Source organism: Haemaphysalis longicornis, unplaced genomic scaffold, assembly GCF_048455015.1.
Source record: "Haemaphysalis longicornis isolate Haplotype H1 unplaced genomic scaffold, Haemaphysalis longicornis Haplotype H1 scaffold_9, whole genome shotgun sequence".
NCBI classification, from domain to species: domain Eukaryota; kingdom Metazoa; phylum Arthropoda; class Arachnida; order Ixodida; family Ixodidae; genus Haemaphysalis; species Haemaphysalis longicornis.
The window spans coordinates 8202004-8222725 of NW_027526460.1; the positions used below are offsets into that span (position 1 = coordinate 8202004).

Here is a 20722-nt window from a genome sequence, read left to right on the forward strand (position 1 = left end):
AAGACTGGGGAAACAGCGGCTCTGGTGGTCCTCCCTAGCTTCAACTTAGCTTTTCTCAGCTCTGCCCATCTTATCGGTAGATCGGACACTGATGCTACGCCACCAAGCGCACGCCGTCTCTCTCAACTGAGAGAACACCTGCACGCCAGCGCTTACGTCATCACTAGGCCGAACATCTGCAGCGCAACGTGCACTCCCCACACCTGCTCGTCGGCCCCTTGCCTCCTCACCCCTTACCCTAACACTTCTTGGTCTAGCACCTTCCTCCTGTCCATTTTGCAGTGTTGAGTTTTGGGTGACGCCCGGTATGGATAGAACTCAAGTTCAAGAGCTCTGCTGTTAAACGTCTAACAGATCATCCATTCCTTCTAATCCAGCCTAAACTACACCAGATGCACCAACCAATGTAATGTAACACACCAGTAAATATAACACCAAAGCCAAATAGCACTCATTCCCCAAGAGAATTTTTCATGCCTGAAGAGTATACTTCACCCTATTAACACACAGCACAATTTATTTTGCTCGCCCACACTGTATGTAATAGCCATAATTTGTTTGAATTTTTTTTTGTAGTTACCATGTTATGGAATCATTACTAGCTGTACTAAGGATCCAAATTATCTGTCCCTATTTTCTGCAACTATGTTTTTCACGAAAGAAATTTCTGATCTTTACAATACTGGCGGTGGAACATCGTAGTGCGCTTTTTTTGCACCAAAATATCATTAATGACTGGGTAGAAAAGATTGAATCGCACAAAGTGGCACAAACAGATACGAGATTTCTAGTTACTCGCTTTGTTTTTTGTGAAGGACTAATTGCTACCCATGTGTCTAACAGCAGAAAGATTAGGGTGCTAAACAGACAAGGATGAAGTTAGACACAAATGACATATACAAGCGCTTGTATATGTCATCGCCGTTCTTTTTACTGCAGAAATGAATCCCTAGCTCAGCAAGTTCTGTAAAATGTAACAGCAACTGTTGCAAAGTTTTGCAGAAAAACTGATCATAAACTGGGCCAGCAGATTTAATGGTGTACAACTGATACCTGAATGCACGCACAAAAAAAGTGTGGGTGAATGCCTTCCATCTGTTGAGCTCTTTGTGTACCCAAGAGTATCAAATGAGACCGAAATGACTCCAAAATTGACACCAAAGTGGTATTCTACGTCACCACTACAAAAAAACGAAAAAAGAAAACTCTCCAGATGTTGCAGATCTTATGTGTTACAGATATGTACCTTAGTTGTATTTTTTGCTGTTGCCTGTTCATCAACAAACAAAAGCTTTTTTCATATTTGTAGGCGCATTCTATTTGTATTCTTGAAATTGGAGATGCACTGCACTTCAATGTTCCGTCAATGCACATTTGCTATGCAGATGGTGGCAAATACTTCATCAACCACTTCATCAAGATAGCATTTTGCAGGACACAACAATCGTGCATTTTGGATGCATTAACAAGCAAAGCTGGTGTAAAGAAGCCACATTATGGTCAATTGATTGATTGTGGGTTTTAACGCGTCGACACTACACAGGCGATAGGCGCGTCGTAGTGGAGGGCTCTGGATTAATTGTGACCCCCTGGGGATCTTTAATGTGAGCCAAAATCTCAAACACCCCCTTCATGGTCATATAAGTGACAATGTCCAGGAGACCATCACGGGCACCCAACACACTTGCCACACACTTACACAGACACCGCGCGCAGGGTCTTGGGTTTGTGCTTTCGCATTGTTTTTGCTCTCCCGTGAATCTGGAGAGGAGGAAAAGAAAAGAGCACAAAATTAGGCTCACACCATTCATAGATACAGCTCGAAGGTTGGAAAAAAAAAAAAAAAAAAAAAAAACGTTTAAGCTTATAGTGCCATCTAAACCTACCACCTATGCACGCGAAATCATCCCTCTACAGGCATGCGCATCTAACCACAAAAAGTCGAATCAAAAAGCCGCTCAAGCCCAGGTCTGGTCAGCCAAGAAGCAAGTGTGTGATCACATGATTAAAAAATACAGTGACAAAGCTCTCACTAATCATGGTCGGTTGCCAATAATAACAAAAACACCAGATAAGGAAACAGAGAAGCCATCCCTAATGGGAAATAAGGGAAAGGGCATGCCCCTGATTGCCATGGCACATAGTGTGTGAGCTCCTGCACAGATAAAAAAAAGATATTAGCAATACATGCAATAGATGCATCCAGCAGCACGAGAGAAAAAGCACAAAACAAGAAAAAAATAAAAAATGGCATAGTGTAAGAAAGTCAACCAGGTGCATTGTGCAAGTTAAAGAACTCTGCCTAAAAAAGTGGCCTGTAATTTTTTTCTCTTTGATATAGAAGAGTCGTTTGACATTGCAGGGATGACAATATGAAACATGTAAACCTGGCAATCTTAGAGGCTCTGAAGTCACATGAAAGAAATGAAAATTAAAGTGAAAATCATGCAACAGAGCAAAGCAGAACCAGAAGAGATGTGTTTCAAATCCCTCTGTAGCTCCAACCAACCAAATAAGCCACTTGGAACCACTGCACAACAAATGAATGACTGAAGCATGGAGCAGAATTGTAAAGCACAGCTATACGATGAGAAATCCAGGCATCATTCCTCTTTGGAACGAATTGGTACGAGCATGGAACATGGTGACAGCTGACTGGGAATACTCTCTTTGCCCTCTCTCTCATGCATTCACTCACACGTACACATGCCATCTCCATAACACTGTGATCAGATGACGTCACCAACATCACTGCCCCACTAGGATGGGCTCATCCCTCCACCGTGCTTGAAGAAGTGCAGGATTACACGGAGAATTCTAGAAAAGGCTAGCCGGGTCTCACCAAAGAACTGCACGCTTTCATCGCATTCTGCGCGTTTGCCACTGAGACACTTACTTTATGAACTAGAATACTAACGTCAATGCTTTTTCCTTACTCTACTCCTTCTTTTCTGGCAATTTATTTGTGATGTGAACAAGTTTTTCTGGACATTTCAAAGGTTAGGAGAGTATTGCTGCTTGCTCAAGACGCCCCACACTGAGGCTGTGCCAGCCATGCTGAAGCCTGCTGGTCAGGCTCACGCATCAATACACTTGTCCTCTGTGCCCCGAATTGGCAACACAAATGCGCTGCACTGAACACGGTTTACTTAAATATCAAGGACTTTGACTTGGTTAACTGCCTGCCACTTGAATTTTGTCCGCCTGAGCAGACCAGTCACTGTAAACATCGTATAAATTTTTAAGGGGAGATGCTACTCGAAAGCACTTCCATATTTTTGTAATAAAAGCTTTTCAACTTTTGTCAGTTTTTCAGTGCCCGTCCCCCTCCCCCATAAGACATAATCAAGGGAATGAAACAGCACACTCGTGCCAAATTTCTCTTCACATCCCCTTCTTTGCCAACGCAAGGTCCAGGGTATCTCCCAATGTCTCGTATGAGAAGCAGGGTCGTGACCTCACTCATCATTTGCCATGATAACGATGGTGATGACGAAGTGTGGCAACGTTTGTACAAAAAAAAAATAAAATTTCCTGGAGCAAGGCTTACATCGTATTTTGTAATAACAATGATAAAAATTTTTGAACTGTGACTCAGCTTTCCTGGCAGGTGTCCAACTTAACCACGCCCTACACAAGCACGTTACCTCTTCGTAGCAGGGCTTGCAGAAATTCGAAGGGCACGTGTCGCACCCGCAACTGGCAGGACGGCGGCCGCACTCGTCGCATAGCACTGCAAGGATGAATGCAAGGCTGCATCAAAACATAGGTCACACCGTATGGCTTTCTGCGTATGTACCAGAACACAGGTCACACTACACTGTACGGCTTTCTGCAAATGTACCAGGCACACATAAGTGCACTCAGAACTTCACTCTGAAGAGAAGCCTCACTCAAACGAACACCGAAGAATGTTAAGAAAAAGTTGAAGCATAGAACCATGGCCTCCGAGATCTCCCCGTGCGCGTTTTGCCCCAGCCGTTCCTTCTCCGGCCGTTCCAATCAGCCAGAGAGACCGTAAGTTGAAAAGGGGGCGTGACTGCATCTTTCGCCGCACCGCAGCACTCGCCACCTATGCATCAACTAGTATTCCACTGCAGCTGGCGCAAGCAATAAAACGCGTTTTCGCACCTTGCACACAAATTAAATCGAGCAGCCAGTTTTAAAATGACACGTAGAAGAGAACAACCAGTAACTTTATAATGGTTAACTTAATAATATGAGGCGCGCGAGTACAAGGATTAAGCAGCAATCACCCGGTTCTGGTGCTCTTTGCTGTGGTTTCGAGTTTCTCTTTTCATTATGTTTTAACCTGTCGATGCACATTTACAAGCAGTGCCCCAGAAGAACTCCTTACGTCCTCACCCAACACATTATTTACAAGGGTGGTGACTTACAATTTTATACAAATACAATTTTATACAAATACAATCATGGTCATTATGTAATAACTAAATGACACGTCATAGCATGCAGATGCATAATTATCACGTAAGCTGCGACATAATTTGTATGTGTTTGTAATTAAGAATGCTTTTTGCTTATATACCTGTGGGCACAGATAGATTAATGGTTTCATACAAATTGCTATCGCAGTGAATAAATGTGCTAACTCCACTAGTTTATTTTGTATAAGATCACTCCTAACATTTGTTCTTTTTTTTTTATTTTTGTTCTTTGTATGTTTTTAAGTAATGCTCAATTTTTTCCATTTAGATATTAAACATCTTACCGTGATAATTATGCGCTTCCATGCAAAGACAGTGGATTGCACGGTTGGTCGTCTACACCGTAGTTTTATACGCATCTCTGTTGTTTTTTCAGTGCTTCTATATTTCGGTGTTCGTTTTTTAGAGGTGTTGTATAAATGCGCTTTTTTTTTGTAAGGTAACTTTTATAATTTATTTTCTATTTTTTTTTAGATTTTGTACGACCAGTTATCCTTACTCCTGTTATTAAACAATTAATGAAACGCAATAACTCTGCCAATTATGCATTTCTTTTGCAAATACGTGGCGTTACACGTTGGTCAGTTGTCACGGTTTTTATTGCTTTTAATTTTATTCATCATTGGCCTTTCCGTCTTAATTTTTTCAGGGCTTTTTATCCATTTTCGCTTTACCCAGGAGACGTACTCATATTTGTGATTTCATAAGTACATTTTTACTTCTTTCTAGATTTCGTCATTTTTGCTTTTAAGATTCCATTCGATCACATCTTTATTTGCGCTATTATAACAATGAAACCTGTCGGCTCTGACAATTATGCATTTCTGTGCAAATGCAGGGCGTTACAAAGTTAGTCCTCTTGCTCGACTTTTATTCACGTTTTTGTCATGGTTTTCGCGGTTCATTTATTTTTGTCTTCGTTTTGTGGAGGAGCTGTGTAAGATATTACTGTCAATTTTGTTTGTATCCCTTCTATATTTCTTATTTTTCTACTTTGTGTTTTTTTTTTCTAAATTACATTCGAACCAATTATCTTTATCTAAGCTATCGCAGCGATGAATTACGTTAACTCCACCAATCTGCATTTCTGTGGAAATGGAGGGCTACACATTTGGTGCCGTACGTGGGGCACTCGGCAGTTGAGTACATTCCCTCTAAAATCAGCCAAGAACGATTCGCTTCTTTTTTGTAACAGTGATTGCATCCCTCATAAATCGCAGCAGAACGCAAGCTAGCGGTTCTTATTATGTACGCTAGCACGATGAATTCCTCAGTATACAGTAACCAACTCGCCCAACTTAGCGCTTTCGTAGTCGTCATTATGCACCGTTGGAGATCAGGGGATCAACCTGCAAGGGTGGAGGCCTGTGCCTAGACGGTGTCTAGTCCCCGCCTCTTCTAATGAAGAACACGTCCATAACAGGTGTTCTGTGTCAGCACCTTTGGCAGGAGCTGTGCAGAAATGCAGCAAATACTCGCAAATACACCCGTCCCAAGACTAGAAAAACGGCAGCATTGATATGCCGCATACACAGCGGCGCAGCGGGCTGAAAGATGCACTCGATGCATAGGTGCCCACTGCTGCCTGGCCGAGCCTGGAGGAACCAGCGCGCCAATGCGTGTTAAGAATGATGGTAAAAGTTAACGCAAAACATGGAAGTTACAGTAGCCTATATTCAAGCCAAACGGATATTTTTATACTGTTGAGGGCCCCGTTTGGCGACATATAAATTTAGGGGCGTGGCTTTAATTAAGGGGCCCTGAAAAGCATTTGAGCATACTAAATGAACAAGCGCAGTCGTTAGGTTGAGTCGTCAACGTGACCTGTGCCAAGTATAACTTTTTTACATGCAGCAGAAGGCTCACACTTTCGCTGCTAAGTTTGTTGCCCCTTTCCCACCCTTTCCTGCATGTTTTTGGACTCTGCCACTTAAATGCACATACGTCATCGATACTCCCATGCGCGTCCCGAAGCAGAGATCCTTTTGTAGGATGGCTTTTTCCTCATACTCCCAGCGAAAAGAAGTGCCTTCTACTCAACATCAGCGGGCAGTGGCAGCACCTTTGGTTAATTAGTGCTTCCTGTCGCATGCTTAAATTTGTTCTCTGCCACCTTAAGATGTCTGTTTTTTTAGGCCTCAAGCAGGAATTGCCGCAACACCGCAAAATAAGGCCCCACAGCGCCTGGGCGATATGCAAGATGGCATTTTCGGTAAAACAGTGCAACTTGAATGAGAACAAGACATACGGCCCTCCCCGTGCGGCTGATAAAGCATTCCTAACCAGTGCATTTGTGATCACGAGTTCTCCACCACTGTAAACTGTGTTTTTGACGAGTCACCAATAGCAAACAGCCCAATGTGCAGTCAGCGGAGCGCAAAACAAATAATGTTTGGAGGCGTCCCCTTTGAGGAACGAAGCATCAAGGCAGGCAATGCTCGCACACCGTCAACAGTGAGGAGAATGGTGAAACAAGGAGAAAACGTGTTGCGACAACAATGTGTGGTTTTTTATTAGGGGCGAAGCCCCTTTGGGGCTGGGGCTGTTGGCGTCTCCTGTCGTCGTCGTAATTACCGTCTCATGTAGTCATGGTACTAAAACACCGGGACACTTGCTTACGCCTCGCGCTGGAGCGCTTCGTAATGCGTACTAAAAAAAACACCAGGACACTCGTTTACACTTTGCGCTAGAGAGCTTCATGCTCCAAAGACAAGAGACTTTTACAGCAAACCTGTATAGCTCTCTACCCCCCAATGGTTTCATCTCCATTGGCAAAAACACCAAGGCACTAAGAATACACTTATACACTGCATGCTTCACCCCTCACCAGGTTTAACGTTAGTGGAGATGTCCCGGAAGTTTTTTATTTACCATTTCTCAGCTAAAACTAGTCGCTTTAACAAAATTCTTAAAGGAGAAGATTACTAATACGTTGCTTTATTTGGTTATATGGACATCCGTGTGTCAATAAAGGGTGTTTCAGGACCCCTAAAGGGGCCCCCCAACTCCCTTCAATACGTTTCTTATATAAACTGAGGGCTCTATACCGAGTTACAGGCCAGGTTATGAAAAGGGGCCATGAAGACAAAATACGACCTTGTGCAACTAGAAAGAACTAGCCTTTGGTAACTTATCCAGCTCCTCCCATCAGAAATATTACATCAAATTTCGCACTACACAACATCATCTGCAACGCAATACCGCCAGCAGTGACGGAATAAATGAAACACTAAAAACATGCTGGTCAGTGTGTTAACCGGAGTTATTTAATATATGAAATCGCAAAGCTCCCCATAGGCCCCTTGTATCAAAAAGCTGTCAACAGTCGGCCTCTGGTCTGGGTCCAAACCGCTGGCAAATGGGCAACTGCAACTTCTGCCGTTAGCCACAGACCAACACCGGCTGCATAGCACTGCCTGTCGCGTCAGCTGAAAATGGTGAAACAGCCACTTTCCCATTCCCTCTCCTGCCCTTCCCCACTCACTAGTGTTGCCCGCCGTGCTGTGCTGCTTTCGGGGAACTATACGAAACCATTTACAGGGTTTGTACAGCAAAATGGCGGTGCTACGCCTCCATGTTTAGGGCTCCTAGGGGGCACAGATTCTTCGCTGATCCGTGGGGCCGGCGGACACGATGCAGGCGTCCCTACCGCCCCCTTTGGAAAGCGGCTGACGAGTTATGCCACTGCACAGATGAAGTACCCCCAAAAACGTTGCAAGCATAATTTTTTACCTAGTAAGTTTTCTTATTAAAAAATAAATATTTAGCAACGCTCACTTTGGGTCCCCCCCGATGCTACGCCATTGGCGCCCTGCACGTCTTACTTGGAGCGAGCCGGTTGTGTGTTCCCGCTGTGCAAGCTGCTTGGGTCAGACGCACAGATGGCCGCTTTTAATGTGATTTCCCGCACTGTTGATAAGCGCTTCTCCTATTTTGACAGTGCCAATATTGGCCGCAATGGCAGTGAGTTGCACTGCGAAGCCCCCCCCCCCCCCCCCCCCCACACACACACACACACACACAACAATTCATCTTACTAACAGTTGTGTGGTTTTTAGACTAAGCCGTTGAAAAGCATGCTTTGAGACTTTGAGAGCACTTGTCGACACCAATCACATAAACAAGATTCTGTTACACCATAAAGACCTCGTGAAAATGTGGCTGGGGAACCACCAGTGCTTCAATAGTTCTCCTTAATATCCAAATTATTTGTTTGAAGTTTGCTAGAGGATTGGTACCCTCGTTATCAGGACAAAGCCGTTTTTTCAACAACCAAACTTGAATTCTGTCTTCACGGCCTCTTTAAACTGGTGAATGTTCGCTTTTGAAGACTGAGAATGTCACTGGTACATGAAGACACGCTTTGTTCTATCAAAAAGTGCTTTCTTGGAGTATACTGCAAAGTGGAGCTTACCTACGGGTCCCTTTGACACTACCTCCTCGCTTCGAGGTGTACGCCTCAAGGTGCCAAACAAAGGATCCAAGTCTGGTCCCCTCACTCTAAGAAAAAAAAAAAAAAAGTTTCTTCTCACAAAAAGCACACAAAGTGACCAGCTAACACACTGCCCCTTCTCATGACAAGTTTCCCTCAGAACAAGGGTGGTTGCTTGGCATACCTCAAAGCTCACCCGTGAAGTTGTAGTGCGTGCAGTTCTTTCTATTCAAGATGTCCTTATTTGTGCTTATTACAGAGGAACTATGATAGTCAAGCATGTCAGGACACACAAAAGCCCTGACAACCGACCCCCCTTCCTCAGATCACAACAATCGGAACAACTTCAGTGGCTTTGCGCTAAATGTTAGCCCATCAGGACGGCCTTTTTACTTCCAAGGGAAAAAGTAAAAGTGACACCATTAACTTCACAATCTGGAAAAGCTACTCTGCTTATAGGGACACTACTCTTATGTTGACTTTTGTGCGTGATGAAATGTACATTTTGGGAATATGCCCCTGACATAAACAGCGATTATCAATGGACCTTTTTTCCAGTAACGCTCTGCACATGCGCTACTCTCGCTCCCAGCTACTGATTATTGGGGGAGCAAAATGAAAACAAAACGACGCCATATTGAATTAGCCTGTTGCAAATGCTGAGCCAGCTAAGTGCTGCTCCATTTTCTAAACCCTGAAAGCGGCCGACAGGTAGGTGCTACGGCTGCCATCGAAAAATTTCTCTCCCCCAAAAACCATACGTGGTGCCTGGGACGGCTTCCTCAACTGCGCAGGGCAGGTGGAAAAAAAAAAGGGGGTGGGGGAGGGGGCATGCTCTTCTATAATCCCCCCCAAGTGTAGTTCGGGCGGCCGCTGCAAGAGGGCTACACTACTGAAAAAAGGTCCATTAAAAGTTCCGAGGTACAGGGGGGATTAAAAGAAATACGAACAACGGAGTGCACAGCCTCCAACGCATGCTGCAACGTCTGGCTGCAAAGTCAGTAAACTGCGCGCATGCGCACTTTTCCGAGAGCGTGTGAGATTGTGGCCTACATTTATGGGAAATGCTTGATCAAGAAGCGACCCCGGTTGTTTATTTTGAGGCGCCTTTTCACACTGCGTCGCCACTGGGCGGGATGATCGTTGAACACCATCGTGCTAGCTGCAATCAGCCTGCTGTGCGCTTGGCTCCAGAATTTAGTAGATACGAGGATGCTCAGTGGCGACAGAGCATAGAAAGGCGCCTTAAAATAAATTACCGGCGTCGCTTCTTTATCAAGCATTTACCCTAACAGTAGGCCACACTCTCAAACGCTCTTAAAGAACTACGTGTTGGTGCAGTTTACTGACAGTGCAGCCAGACGGTGCAGCATGCATCTGAGGCTGTGTGCTCTGTTGTTCGCATTTCTTTTAATTCCCCCTGTAAGCAACCAACGCGAGTATACGACAACTACAGCTGCTACTGGTTAACGAGATGTGCACTGCCCTCATGATTCCCATCGTGTAACAAAATGTTCTGAGTAACACTTCAGCAAGCTCTCCAGCTTGAACATCTCACCAATAACCTCACTCACCTGCATAAAAATTACACACGCAAGCACTTCAGAATCCTTTCCGACGCCGTGACGACAAAAAGTGAACTTACGAGAGCTGGTGTGGTCTTAGGTTGGCAGTCCCAACGCCCAATGTATAAGAATCCAGGAGCAAAGCTTGGATGCTACTAATGGTGGCGAATTTCTGCTCATCCTGGAAAACAACCGCATCATAGCGAAATGAACAGGCGCCGACCAACGCTGTCACAAATTAACTTCAAGAAAATAGAAATGCTGTTCGACAAACCTCGCAAACCGGGCACGTGCAAACGAGCGTCTGTGAAGCTCGGCTCCTAATACAAGCCTCACAGCACGTGTGTCCGCATTTTAGGATTCGAGGCAGCATATGGCCTCGCATATCTGAAAGCCAGAAAGAGTTCGTTCGTATGCACATACTAACGTTTGTCGGAAGACTCAAAAATGGGACAAGCGTCATGTAACATGAAGTTTTCTATTTCATTCATTTTTATCAGCAAAGAGCTCTATTCTTGTACAGCAAGGTGCGTTCCTTAGAGTGGAATTTATTACTTCTCCTTCCTTACCACCGTTTTTGTGGTTAGTGAACACTGAAACACTATTCGGCACCTCTGCAAGAACTTTCAATGTTTTTTTTTAATGCGTGTCTTTGCTTCTCCAGCTCACAGCAACATAGGCGACACAAAAGGCGACACAAGAGCAGCACGTGCTTGTGCCCCACAACTGCGCTAGGCATAGGTGCATAGTTAGTTGTTCAATTCACTGCAGGAACTTCAACGAAACACACTTAGGAGTAGCGAAAGAACAGTACGGCTTTACCTCTTACGCTGTACGCCTGAGCACATGACGGACACTTCAAATTGTCCGTCGGAGACATGGCTGGATACATTTTGTTATTCAAAACGTTGACAAGAGTTTATGCTCAGCCGAAGGCACTGCCACAAAAACTGCACCAACTGTGCGCCTCGAACGCTGCTGTCACATTCGTGTACCATCAACAAACACCATTCGACTTTCATAAAGCGTCACAAACACTGGCCACAAATGAGTGAAATGTGAAATTTCCGCATCTGCCGCCAGTGGGCCCGAGGAACGGCCTTGAAACGGCTCGGATTCTGGCCCGCGACGACTTCGTAACTATCGTAACAGTAGCCAACAGGAGGCGTAGTTTTTGTTGGTTTTTGTGCGGGTTATTTCTGAATGAGTATTTATTCTATTTTTGATACAAAAATGTTTTTTCTTCAGCTTAAGTACTTTCAGTTGGCGCAATATAACCATTCGCTAACATATGTAGCTGCATTAGACACTCAAAATGCGTTTATCTTCCTTTGAAAGCTCGCTGTTTGTTTACAGCGCAGCAGCCACCATAGCGCAGCGGATGCAGCGGAAGCTGGCGGAAGTGTCAGCCTGCGTCCTGCGTCGTCGAGCTGCGCCAGGACAGTTCTGTGGCCAGGATCGGTCTCTGTGCGCTAGCAACTGCTGTGCGTCTGGAAGCTTCTCCGCGAATAAGTTGTGCCCAAGGCTCGGCGAGAAGCATGGATTTCATTTCCAATATCTGGAAGAACACAACGAAAGGATCGGAGCCACAAGCTAAAGCTCCTGAGCCGGCCGAAGGCGGCGATGCGCCCGACAACAAACCCAGCAACGAAGCTACCAGGGAGTCCCAGGCTACGGCGCCGTCCAAAGAGAGTGCTGGGGGCAGCGATTCGGGATCGACGTCTGGGCCAGACTCGGACGCGCCGCCGTCGCCTGAGACCCCGAATCCAGCGGCTGCAGTCCCGTCTTCGAACGACAAGGCCCCCTTGGGAACGGGCATAACCATTCCGCTAGAAAACGTGTCGCAAAAGGCCATGGAATCGGCCAAGTCTATTGGGAGTGAGTACTACATCGGAGCAAAGCTTGGCTTTTCTTTGGGAAAGTGTTCGACTGTACCGCGTGTTCCTGTCGGTTTGAAACTGGGCTGTCTACACATGCAAGCAAACCGATAGAGCCTTTGCTTGCGTAGAACTTGCTTCATAGCTGCGCAGTGTTCTTTTCCGTATCGCGACAGATGGCAGTTTTGTTTTTGTTTACCACTCTCTCGTGCGTCTGCGCTCGAGTTGTTTCGGGTTCTCAGCCTCCAAGTGCGCGTAGTGCAGCTTTCGCTTTTACGTATGCCACTATGGATGTAATAGCCCTGCGCGTATTTTGTTTTCATACAGGTTTTCTGTTTTCTGTTGCGAACAAGGCTGGAAAGACTGTTCAAGAGACGGCCAAACAACTGAAAACAACTGTTGAAGAGAATGTAAGGGTTCATAATTTGTGTTATCTACCTAAAGGTAAAAAAAAAAAAAGAGTACACCATGCATAGTGTTTAAATGTTGTCGTACATAATGCGTCTCCTCAAATAGCCCATCTCTTGATTAAATTGTTTTTTTTTTCAGAGCATCCTGGCAGATTTTAATCGCGAACAGGAGACATTTGTGAAGTCCAAGCAGAAATGTGATGTTGGCATTTTGCCCTGGGTTGGCTGTGAAGATGAAGAAAATGTTAAGCAGCAGATATTATCCCTATCAGCTGTAAGTATTAACTTTTGCATTCGACAAGCTATGTTGGTTGAGATATCGTGGCTGTATTTTTCTGTGACACTATAAGAAATACTGGCACTTTTTTTTTTTTTTTTTTGGGGGGGGGGGGGGGGCATTTATTTTTAAGGGGGTGATAACTACTTTGCCAGAATATACAGGAAATGTCCCAGCCACATTTGTTTTCATCCATAGTTTTTGATAGCAAAGTGCTCAAGCAGAATATGAGGTTATGTGGCTGTTTTGGAAGATATCTGAAGGGTTTGAATTTAGCTCAGTTTTAACCTTCATTTATCAAGACTAGTTACCAGCACTTGCTTATTGCAGCTGCTCCCACTCTGATTTGTTGTGCATGAGCTGATGCTTGTTTTTCTTTTTTCTGTTTTTTTTGCCACAGGATAAGAGAAATTTTGTACGAAGTCCTCCAAGCGGTGTTCAATTTGAGTTTGACATGGACACTATGTCTCCTGTTGCAATGGCACTGCTTCAAGAGGACTCTAACCTGGAGAAAATGAGATTTGAGATTGTTCCGAAATGGTAAGTGGCAGTTAAGAGCTCTCGGACGCTTTTTTATATATATATATATATATATATATATATATATATATATATATATATATATATATATATATATATATATATATACGTATTCATTTTCTGCGCTGGCTTATTGTATATAAGGCATTCTGCTGCTAAGCCAAAGTTCACGGGTTTGGGAAAACGGGCTGCTCTAGAAGCTTCAGAGAGGCTTTGTTGGTAATTCAATTAACCTGTACTGGTATACGATCATCAGTCCATGTGACTGTCACATTTGATAATAGTGGCATGGGAAAGCCAGCAGCTTGGCATTCTAACCTGGGATTCTGGCAGATAAAATGTGAGATGCACTCACTCGGAATCAAGCAAGCATGCTAGCTGTGTCCCAAGCGGCGGCGAAACTGGAGAGAGGTGTTTATGCCTGACATCACTGGTTACCCGACATGTGAGCAAATCTTAGTGGCGAATTATAGAACTGAGCTGAGATGCAGTGCTAACTGTATCGTTTGTTCGAGCTCAACTTAAAAAAATTTTATTTTCACACTAGGATTCCAGAGTTCGACTTCTGGAGGAACTATTTCTACCGTGTCTCACTTATCAAGCAGTCAACACAGCTGAGCGCCCTTAGTCATGGCAAGGGTGCAGGTATGTGGCACTCTGTGCTCCGCACTAGGTCTTCTTCATTGCCCTATGTAATCGCACTTGCCCTTTTTTCCTTTAGGAAGCAGCAGCAGTGGTGACACGTCCTCTGCCTCATCACAGCAGAGCCCGTCAGATGAGAGCACCAAGCGTATGTGAACAGCAGCACTCTTTTTCTGCACAGCAGTGCCCTGTCACGCCGGAGACCATTCTGCAGCCTGGGAAAGACCCGAGTTGCTGTAGAAAGCAGTCATGGGACATTGTACTGAAAAACAAATACAGGCCAGACTAAAACACTACATGCACTTTGCAGCATATGTATGTAAATGCAGTGAGCTTTCACAAATGTTAGCTTTGCTTTTAGATGTCTGAAATAGCTCTACCTGTCAAGCCATACTCAGTCATCATTAGGAGTTTATAGTAGCTGCTAGTAAACTGAAAACATTGGCAGTACTGTCGGTAGTCCACTCACAACCAAACTGTCAGATGGGGGAAAAAAACTATTCATAGTACCAACGATACTAGTTGGTCAGGTGACTATAGGTGGTACCCTACAATGAAACTCTGTAATGCTATTGATAGTCAACTATTGTAAAACTGTCAATATGGTTTATCGATCACTAGTGTCTTGACATCACCAACGTAATTCTGTCTATGGCTAGATCTAGTAGTGGAGTTACCAGCAATGCTTTTGGGAAGCTGCGGAGAACCTCCCATGAAGCGTCTCGTAGTAATGCTGGGGCAACAGACGTACCTAATTATTGGGCGCTATTCCAAGAAATGTTAAGCAGCTGGAGAAACAAAAGATTTTGTTGACGTAACAAGTTCAATATATCGCCACTGGTAAACTCTCAACCATGCTCAAGTCGAAATTTGTTAACAAACTGCTTTTAGACTTCCTGCATTTTCAAATACAACAGAGCAGTAAAAAAGTTATTAATTAATGTATTGCCAAGCTGTTGCTTCCAAAGCACATAAGCAGTTCAGTGCCTGAGGTATTTTTTTGTTATAAGTGGGCCTGCTCCTAAACGTCCAGTGTTGCGAGCGCGTGTGAAACATCAGTGCACACGTGCGTGCTTATACTTGTGATGTGTGCGCTCTTGGTGTGTCTGCCACAAATGCAGAGCACTTGGCAGCTGGCGACGATGAAGAGGCCCTGGACAGCCCCACCCACGAGTTTGTCTCGGACACTTTCCAAGGGAACAAAATCTCTGAGGAAGAAGTCAAGATGGGAATGAAGCAGCTCGGAATGGGTGACAAAGCAGGTGAGCTCCTTGTCTTTTTACATTTTATTCCAAATGGGTGACTATCAGCTTTGCCTTTTCAACTTGTATTGTGCACCGTTTTGTGGCCAGCTCTGGAACTATTAACCTTGTTCGACAGCAAACAGTTTCCAACTCGTAGTATAGCAGCTACCGAAGGTCATTCGGCAATGGTCTAAATAGTGTTGCATCATGGCGGCTACAGGAGCAGTCCATCCTTATTTTACCCAGTCGCCCAAAACGCTTCCGCTCACTGACTAGCCAGTCACTTTAATTATTAAAGGTGACTCTGGCTAGTCAGTGAGTGGAAGCGGTTTGGCCGGTAGGGTAGAAAATCGAGTCGGACTGCTCCCATCAGGTATGGCAATCCTCACTGGTGTCATTCCGCATCTGTCGTTCCACGTCTTTATTTTCCCAACCGGCCAAACCGCTGCGCTCACTGATTAGCCAGAGTCACAATTAATACAACAGTGGCTCTTGGCCAGTCACTGAGTGGAAGCAGTTTGGCCAGTTGGGTAAAATCGACACAGACTGCTCCAATAGCCGCCGCGATGCTGGTCATTCCACCCCAGTGCAGGTTTTGAAAGTAATTAATGGGGCTGTGCAAGGATCTTCATGCTATGTGGTCGCAAACATCTACTCCCGAACACACCTACATGCAACAGGTGTCTAGCAAAATCACTGTGGTGGATGCACGCCTTTCCTTTGCTCTTCTTTTTTAAACCATTGCATTGTATTTGCCAAACACTGCTATTGCATGAAGTTAAATTTCACTGTGCATTGAGTGTTGAGGGCCTTTGAGCACAGTTAATGAAGTTCCTGTAGGTGGAGCTGTGCTCTGTGACCATTGTGCTTTCCTGAGAGAGCACAGAGGAGAGGCACAGCACTCTTACCCAAAGAAGAGAAAAAAAGAGGGGCACATTTCGATTAACTGCATCTCCAGTGACACCGAGTAACCTGTAAAAAATTTTGTGGCAGGTAATTTCTGCAATGTTCTTTTGTATTGCAAGGCATTCCATAGCCTCCCTCAGTTCTGTTTTGGGTCCCTCTTTATTAAAGAACGCCTGGCCTTGTGTGATGTTGGAACTGCGGAAATGGGTTGCTAATCCCCCCCTTCCCGCATACCCAGAGAAGAAGCAACAACTCTCCCGCTCTCTGTGGTATTTTAAAATGCCACTCACAATGCAGCGTTGCATTCACTGTCCAGAATGACGTGAACAAGCGGCTGCCTGTTTTTATAGGTGCAAACTGTGGAGATTCTGTATGAACAGTGGGGCATGGCCGCAAGAGCTGCACATAGTCCCACTATTGCATGAAGTGCAGCGTGTGTGCCTTTCCTTTGTTGGCTCAGTTGCGGCGGACGACGAGTGGGAGAAAGAGCTCCAGCAGGAACTGCAAGACTACGAGGTGGTGGCCACCGACGCCGCTGCCCACGGCGACGATCCCGAGTGGGAGAACGAAATCCAGGAGATGCTGGCCGCTGAAAAGTAGGCGGAGTGGCGCGACTTTGTTGCCTCCTCCCCTTGCAGCTGCCACCTCGGCCACGTCGCCAGTTACTGCCGCTCTCGGCGCCCGCACCAGGCGGCACGAGGGAGCGGGTAGTCCTGGGGTGCCGGCCTGCTGCACTAGTCTGACTTGTTTGTTGTGCGTGTGTGTGTGTGTACCTCTGCGGTGTGTGCGTGTGCGGAGTTGCGTCACTCTGTTGTTTGAGAGCCTGGTTCATGTGATACGGCTGTTCACATGAACAAGGTTGAGGTTAGGGGGCCTACTGAGCCTCGTCTCTGGAACACCGCCTGAAAGTTGTTGCTCTGGAATGGCCAGGGCACATTGGGTGTTTGATGGCGGCACCTTTTTCTTTAGCTCTGTGCACGAGCGAGCCCTACAAGCTGCCATGTTCACGAGTGCCTCCCGGGTGAACAGCGTTGTTGGTGGACTGGGCTTGAGAGTTTCTACAGTGCCGCCATTGTTTTTTTTCCTCTCCCGTTTTCCTTTGTTGGAGAAGCGTGAACCTTGCTGTTGAGGCGCAAAAGCGGAGACTGTCTTCCAGTCGATCTTTAGGGGAAATGATACACTACCAGCAGGCTGCAATAGGCAGTTTAGAAAGAAGAGCAAAGCATCCTGTTGTTAGAGCCCTGTGTATTCGTGTAAAAATACCCACATTTAGGCCTTTGGGTTCATAGCAATCCTAGAATAATTAGCTGAGCGTATAAGTTGAGTTCTTTGCTTAGCCTCGGTTTGATGTAAGTGCAAGCCTCTACAACGTGTAACTACCAAGAGCTTCTGGTGTGCGTGTGTGTGCTGTGAAAGATATTATAAAGAGCCTGTGATGCACAGATATGATTGTATGTCGCCGATGGTAACATTGCCTGGTGATTACTCTTCCCCTTCCCTCCTTGTTTTGAATATGCCTTGTAGTCAGCTGTGATTGTCTAGAAGTGTGTAGCGCACATATTGAACCGAGCACTCGCCAAAAACCTGACTGTAAGGTCTACATACATGCAGCAAGAGGGGAGGTTGTGTTAGCCGATTGTGGGTGTAGTTCGAGAGCAAGACGTGCAGCACTATATTAGAAATGTGTTCTAGGACCACCACTGCTTATCCAGGATGATGCAGTTCTGTTCTAAAAGAAAGCCCCTACTGGCCCAGCCAAAAGCAAAAGCGTGTGAATGCTAACATTGCCCAACCATAAATGTGGAGAAACCAAGAACCGCGTGATAAGGTTTTGAGCTGCTTTGCAGTCTTTGCTGTCTTTCTTGGCATTGGTGGAGCACAGCTGCAGCAGATAACGCTACATCTATAATTTAGCCGTTTGCATGTCTGGAGGTTCTCCATAGGTTTTGCTGGCTATGCAAGGAGTCCATTCACCACCACGGTGTGGTCATAATTTGCTCTAATCTTGGCAAAGGTGGGAAGTACTTGCCAAGGTGGCCACTGTTGCATTTTTGTTCCTGGTTACTGGTTTTTGCAGCAGTCATTTGTGCACCATTAATTTATTGCAATGACGTTGCCTGAGAGGAAAGATATAGAGATAGGAAAAACACTGTGTTCGTTACCGGCTGCCCTTTCCTTGACTAAAACCAACGATTTTCAACAGCTGTAATCAACACCTTTGTAAAGACAAGCTGTTATGCAGGCTGTGCAAACTTTTTGCTCTGGTGGATAAGACAGTGCATAATAAAAGCGAGCAAGTTTCAACAGCGACCAAGTTCTTAACACGTTTTCTTTGTTCATTGCAGTGTCATTTGGCTGTAATCCTTTGTTGCTTTCCTTTCCTTAGTTTATCACGGCAGTAGATGTTTAGCATTGACATTTTATTATACATATGACTGACAGTCATGCTAACCACAGTAGTTGCCTCCTAGGTACACTTCTTTTTCCCCTCTCCCTTCAGCCCCCAGGACTCTTATCATGAGTGTGCATTGATGTTGTATACCATAATATATACATATATATTTACTCATAAGGAGGTTCAGGAACCCCTCTTTTTGCTGTTTTCTTTGTTGTTTACAGCATTGTGTATATACTAGACAGATGCTATACAAATACCTTGGCAGCCAGCGAGAGAAGTTAGCTGCTGTGTTCAAGAATGCCCTCCAATGTCTGCTCCTGAATTGGGACATCAGGCTGCAAAATATCTGATGATTAAAAGCTATGATTACGGATTTGCAGGAAAGTTTCCTTTTGGAAGACTCGAATATAAACTTTATTTAATACCTGCCCAATCTTATCTTTTGTTGCGGAATTATAAAATGACATTGTGAAATGTGAAGGCCCAGATGCCAGCCTAGCTTTCTGCGACACCATTGAAGTGCATGGAACTGTGTTAAAGAAATAAAAAACTTGGTTTTCCGCTGCATATATTAGCAAAGTATATTAGCTCGGAGGTAATGTTTTGGAGAAGGAGGTAGACATAGCTACCAGGTCGGTGCATCTCCACCCAGATGCCATTTCAGCTAAACCGGACACGTCCTTTAAATTCTGATTAGGGAAATATGCGACCTTGCGTCGGATTACACACAGCCCTAAAACACCTAGGTTGCATTGAGAGGTCCATTCAATGACAAAGACAAGACGCGACACAAAAAGTACTGCATCACATTCACTCTACTCATTCAACTAAAATGCCATTCAAATGCATTGCGCTCGACAGTGGCGTAACAATTTAATTTCCTGTGCTACATTATATTTAGCACACCCTTGCACTGAAACAGCCCATCTTTGCAACCAATTCTTCATACAAGGTCTACACGGCATCCTTGAAGCACTAAAACTTGCTGCGCATTTCATCCAGGAGCACATTGCATTTTGCTTGCTCTTGAATACAGCAGCTTTTTCTTGCAAACATGTACATCGCCTGTACATTTCAGTGTTCGAGAAATGTGCGTATGTTGTGTGAGCGAATGACGATTTTCTTGTTATCTCTCTCTCTCCCTCTGCCCCCTCCTCCTTTCTTTTTGAGCTTCAAGGCATTCTTCTTTTATTGTTGCAAGCTGCTTGCAAGCTCAACATTTCTCATTTCATTTCATGCAGAATACAGGCATGCAATAGGGGCCACTAATGCTCCCCTAGTTTTTAAAGCCACCTTTAAATAAACCATGTTGTGTAGCAAAAAAATATTTGTTTTTGTGGACCTTTCAGCACCTTTCCTTCATATAATCTGCCAAAAATGTAATGTAAAAAAAGGTGTGACGGGACAGCATCACCTCGGTTGGCCTTGACACTGCTATCTTTGTCGGTAGCAGAAAAGAATGACTACATCTCGCGTGATGCTGCCTATATGGCCCAAGTTGGCAAACACTTGCCCCATTTCTTGGAAGTGTTGTTTTCTTTTTGCCATGGCACTATGGTTGGTAACAGCTCGAAGCATTGAGAAGATGCATCATAGCGTGGTACCTGTGGCGGAGTTTATTCCCGTGGGGAAGGTATAATTTTGTGGCCACTACTGCGTGTGCTAATACAACGGTCTTTTCACTTGATACATTCCTGCCTTTGAAACAATTGCCGGAGCTTGACTGGATGTGTATGCTGCTGTTATAGACACGCCGTGCAATGGATGTACCAGTGTTTATAAATGGGATTATTACATCTACCTAGTGTGTGTGTATACTTTTTCTGCCTGTGTAACCTAGCCAATGTACAGCATGAGAGCGTGCGGTCTCAAAAGTCCTAATGTTCCATGCTTGAAGCCCCATTGTATTTCGTCACAACCCGTCCTCAAAATGTCCCTCAGCATAATTTCCGTGCTGATTAGTGCAGCAATTTAAGTCCTTCC

At 44.9% G+C, this 20722-nt stretch overlaps 2 protein-coding genes across 3 annotated transcripts in view; one reads left to right on the plus strand and one right to left on the minus strand.

Moving 5' to 3' along the window:
• LOC144152505 (RING finger protein 17-like) overlaps positions 1-11547 on the minus strand; it is an 80675-nt gene extending 69128 nt beyond the window's left edge. Inside the window, exons 1-6 of one of the 2 annotated variants that reach the window (XR_013319180.1) lie at positions 11268-11547; positions 10720-10832; positions 10526-10626; positions 8863-8948; positions 3648-3733; positions 1700-1761 (exon numbers count right to left, since the gene is read on the minus strand). Coding sequence is in view for 1 of the 2 variants with exons in the window: in XM_077683790.1 (XP_077539916.1) it covers positions 1700-1761; positions 3648-3733; positions 8863-8948; positions 10526-10626; positions 10720-10832; positions 11268-11337 (518 nt within the window). In the remaining variant the exon portion in view is untranslated. The remainder of the gene's footprint in view (positions 1-1699; positions 1762-3647; positions 3734-8862; positions 8949-10525; positions 10627-10719; positions 10833-11267) is intronic. The other variant, XM_077683790.1, reaches the window with a different exon arrangement.
• Positions 11548-11879: 332 nt separating this feature from the next.
• On the plus strand, positions 11880-20539 carry Sap47 (Synapse-associated protein 47kD). Its single transcript, XM_077683795.1, has 8 exons — positions 11880-12323; positions 12650-12732; positions 12872-13006; positions 13410-13549; positions 14097-14194; positions 14271-14339; positions 15313-15453; positions 16802-20539. The coding sequence occupies exons 1-8, from the start codon at positions 11984-11986 to the stop codon at positions 16939-16941; spliced, it is 1146 nt and encodes a 381-aa protein (XP_077539921.1). The 5' UTR covers positions 11880-11983; the 3' UTR covers positions 16942-20539.
• The last annotated feature ends 183 nt before the right edge of the window (positions 20540-20722 follow it).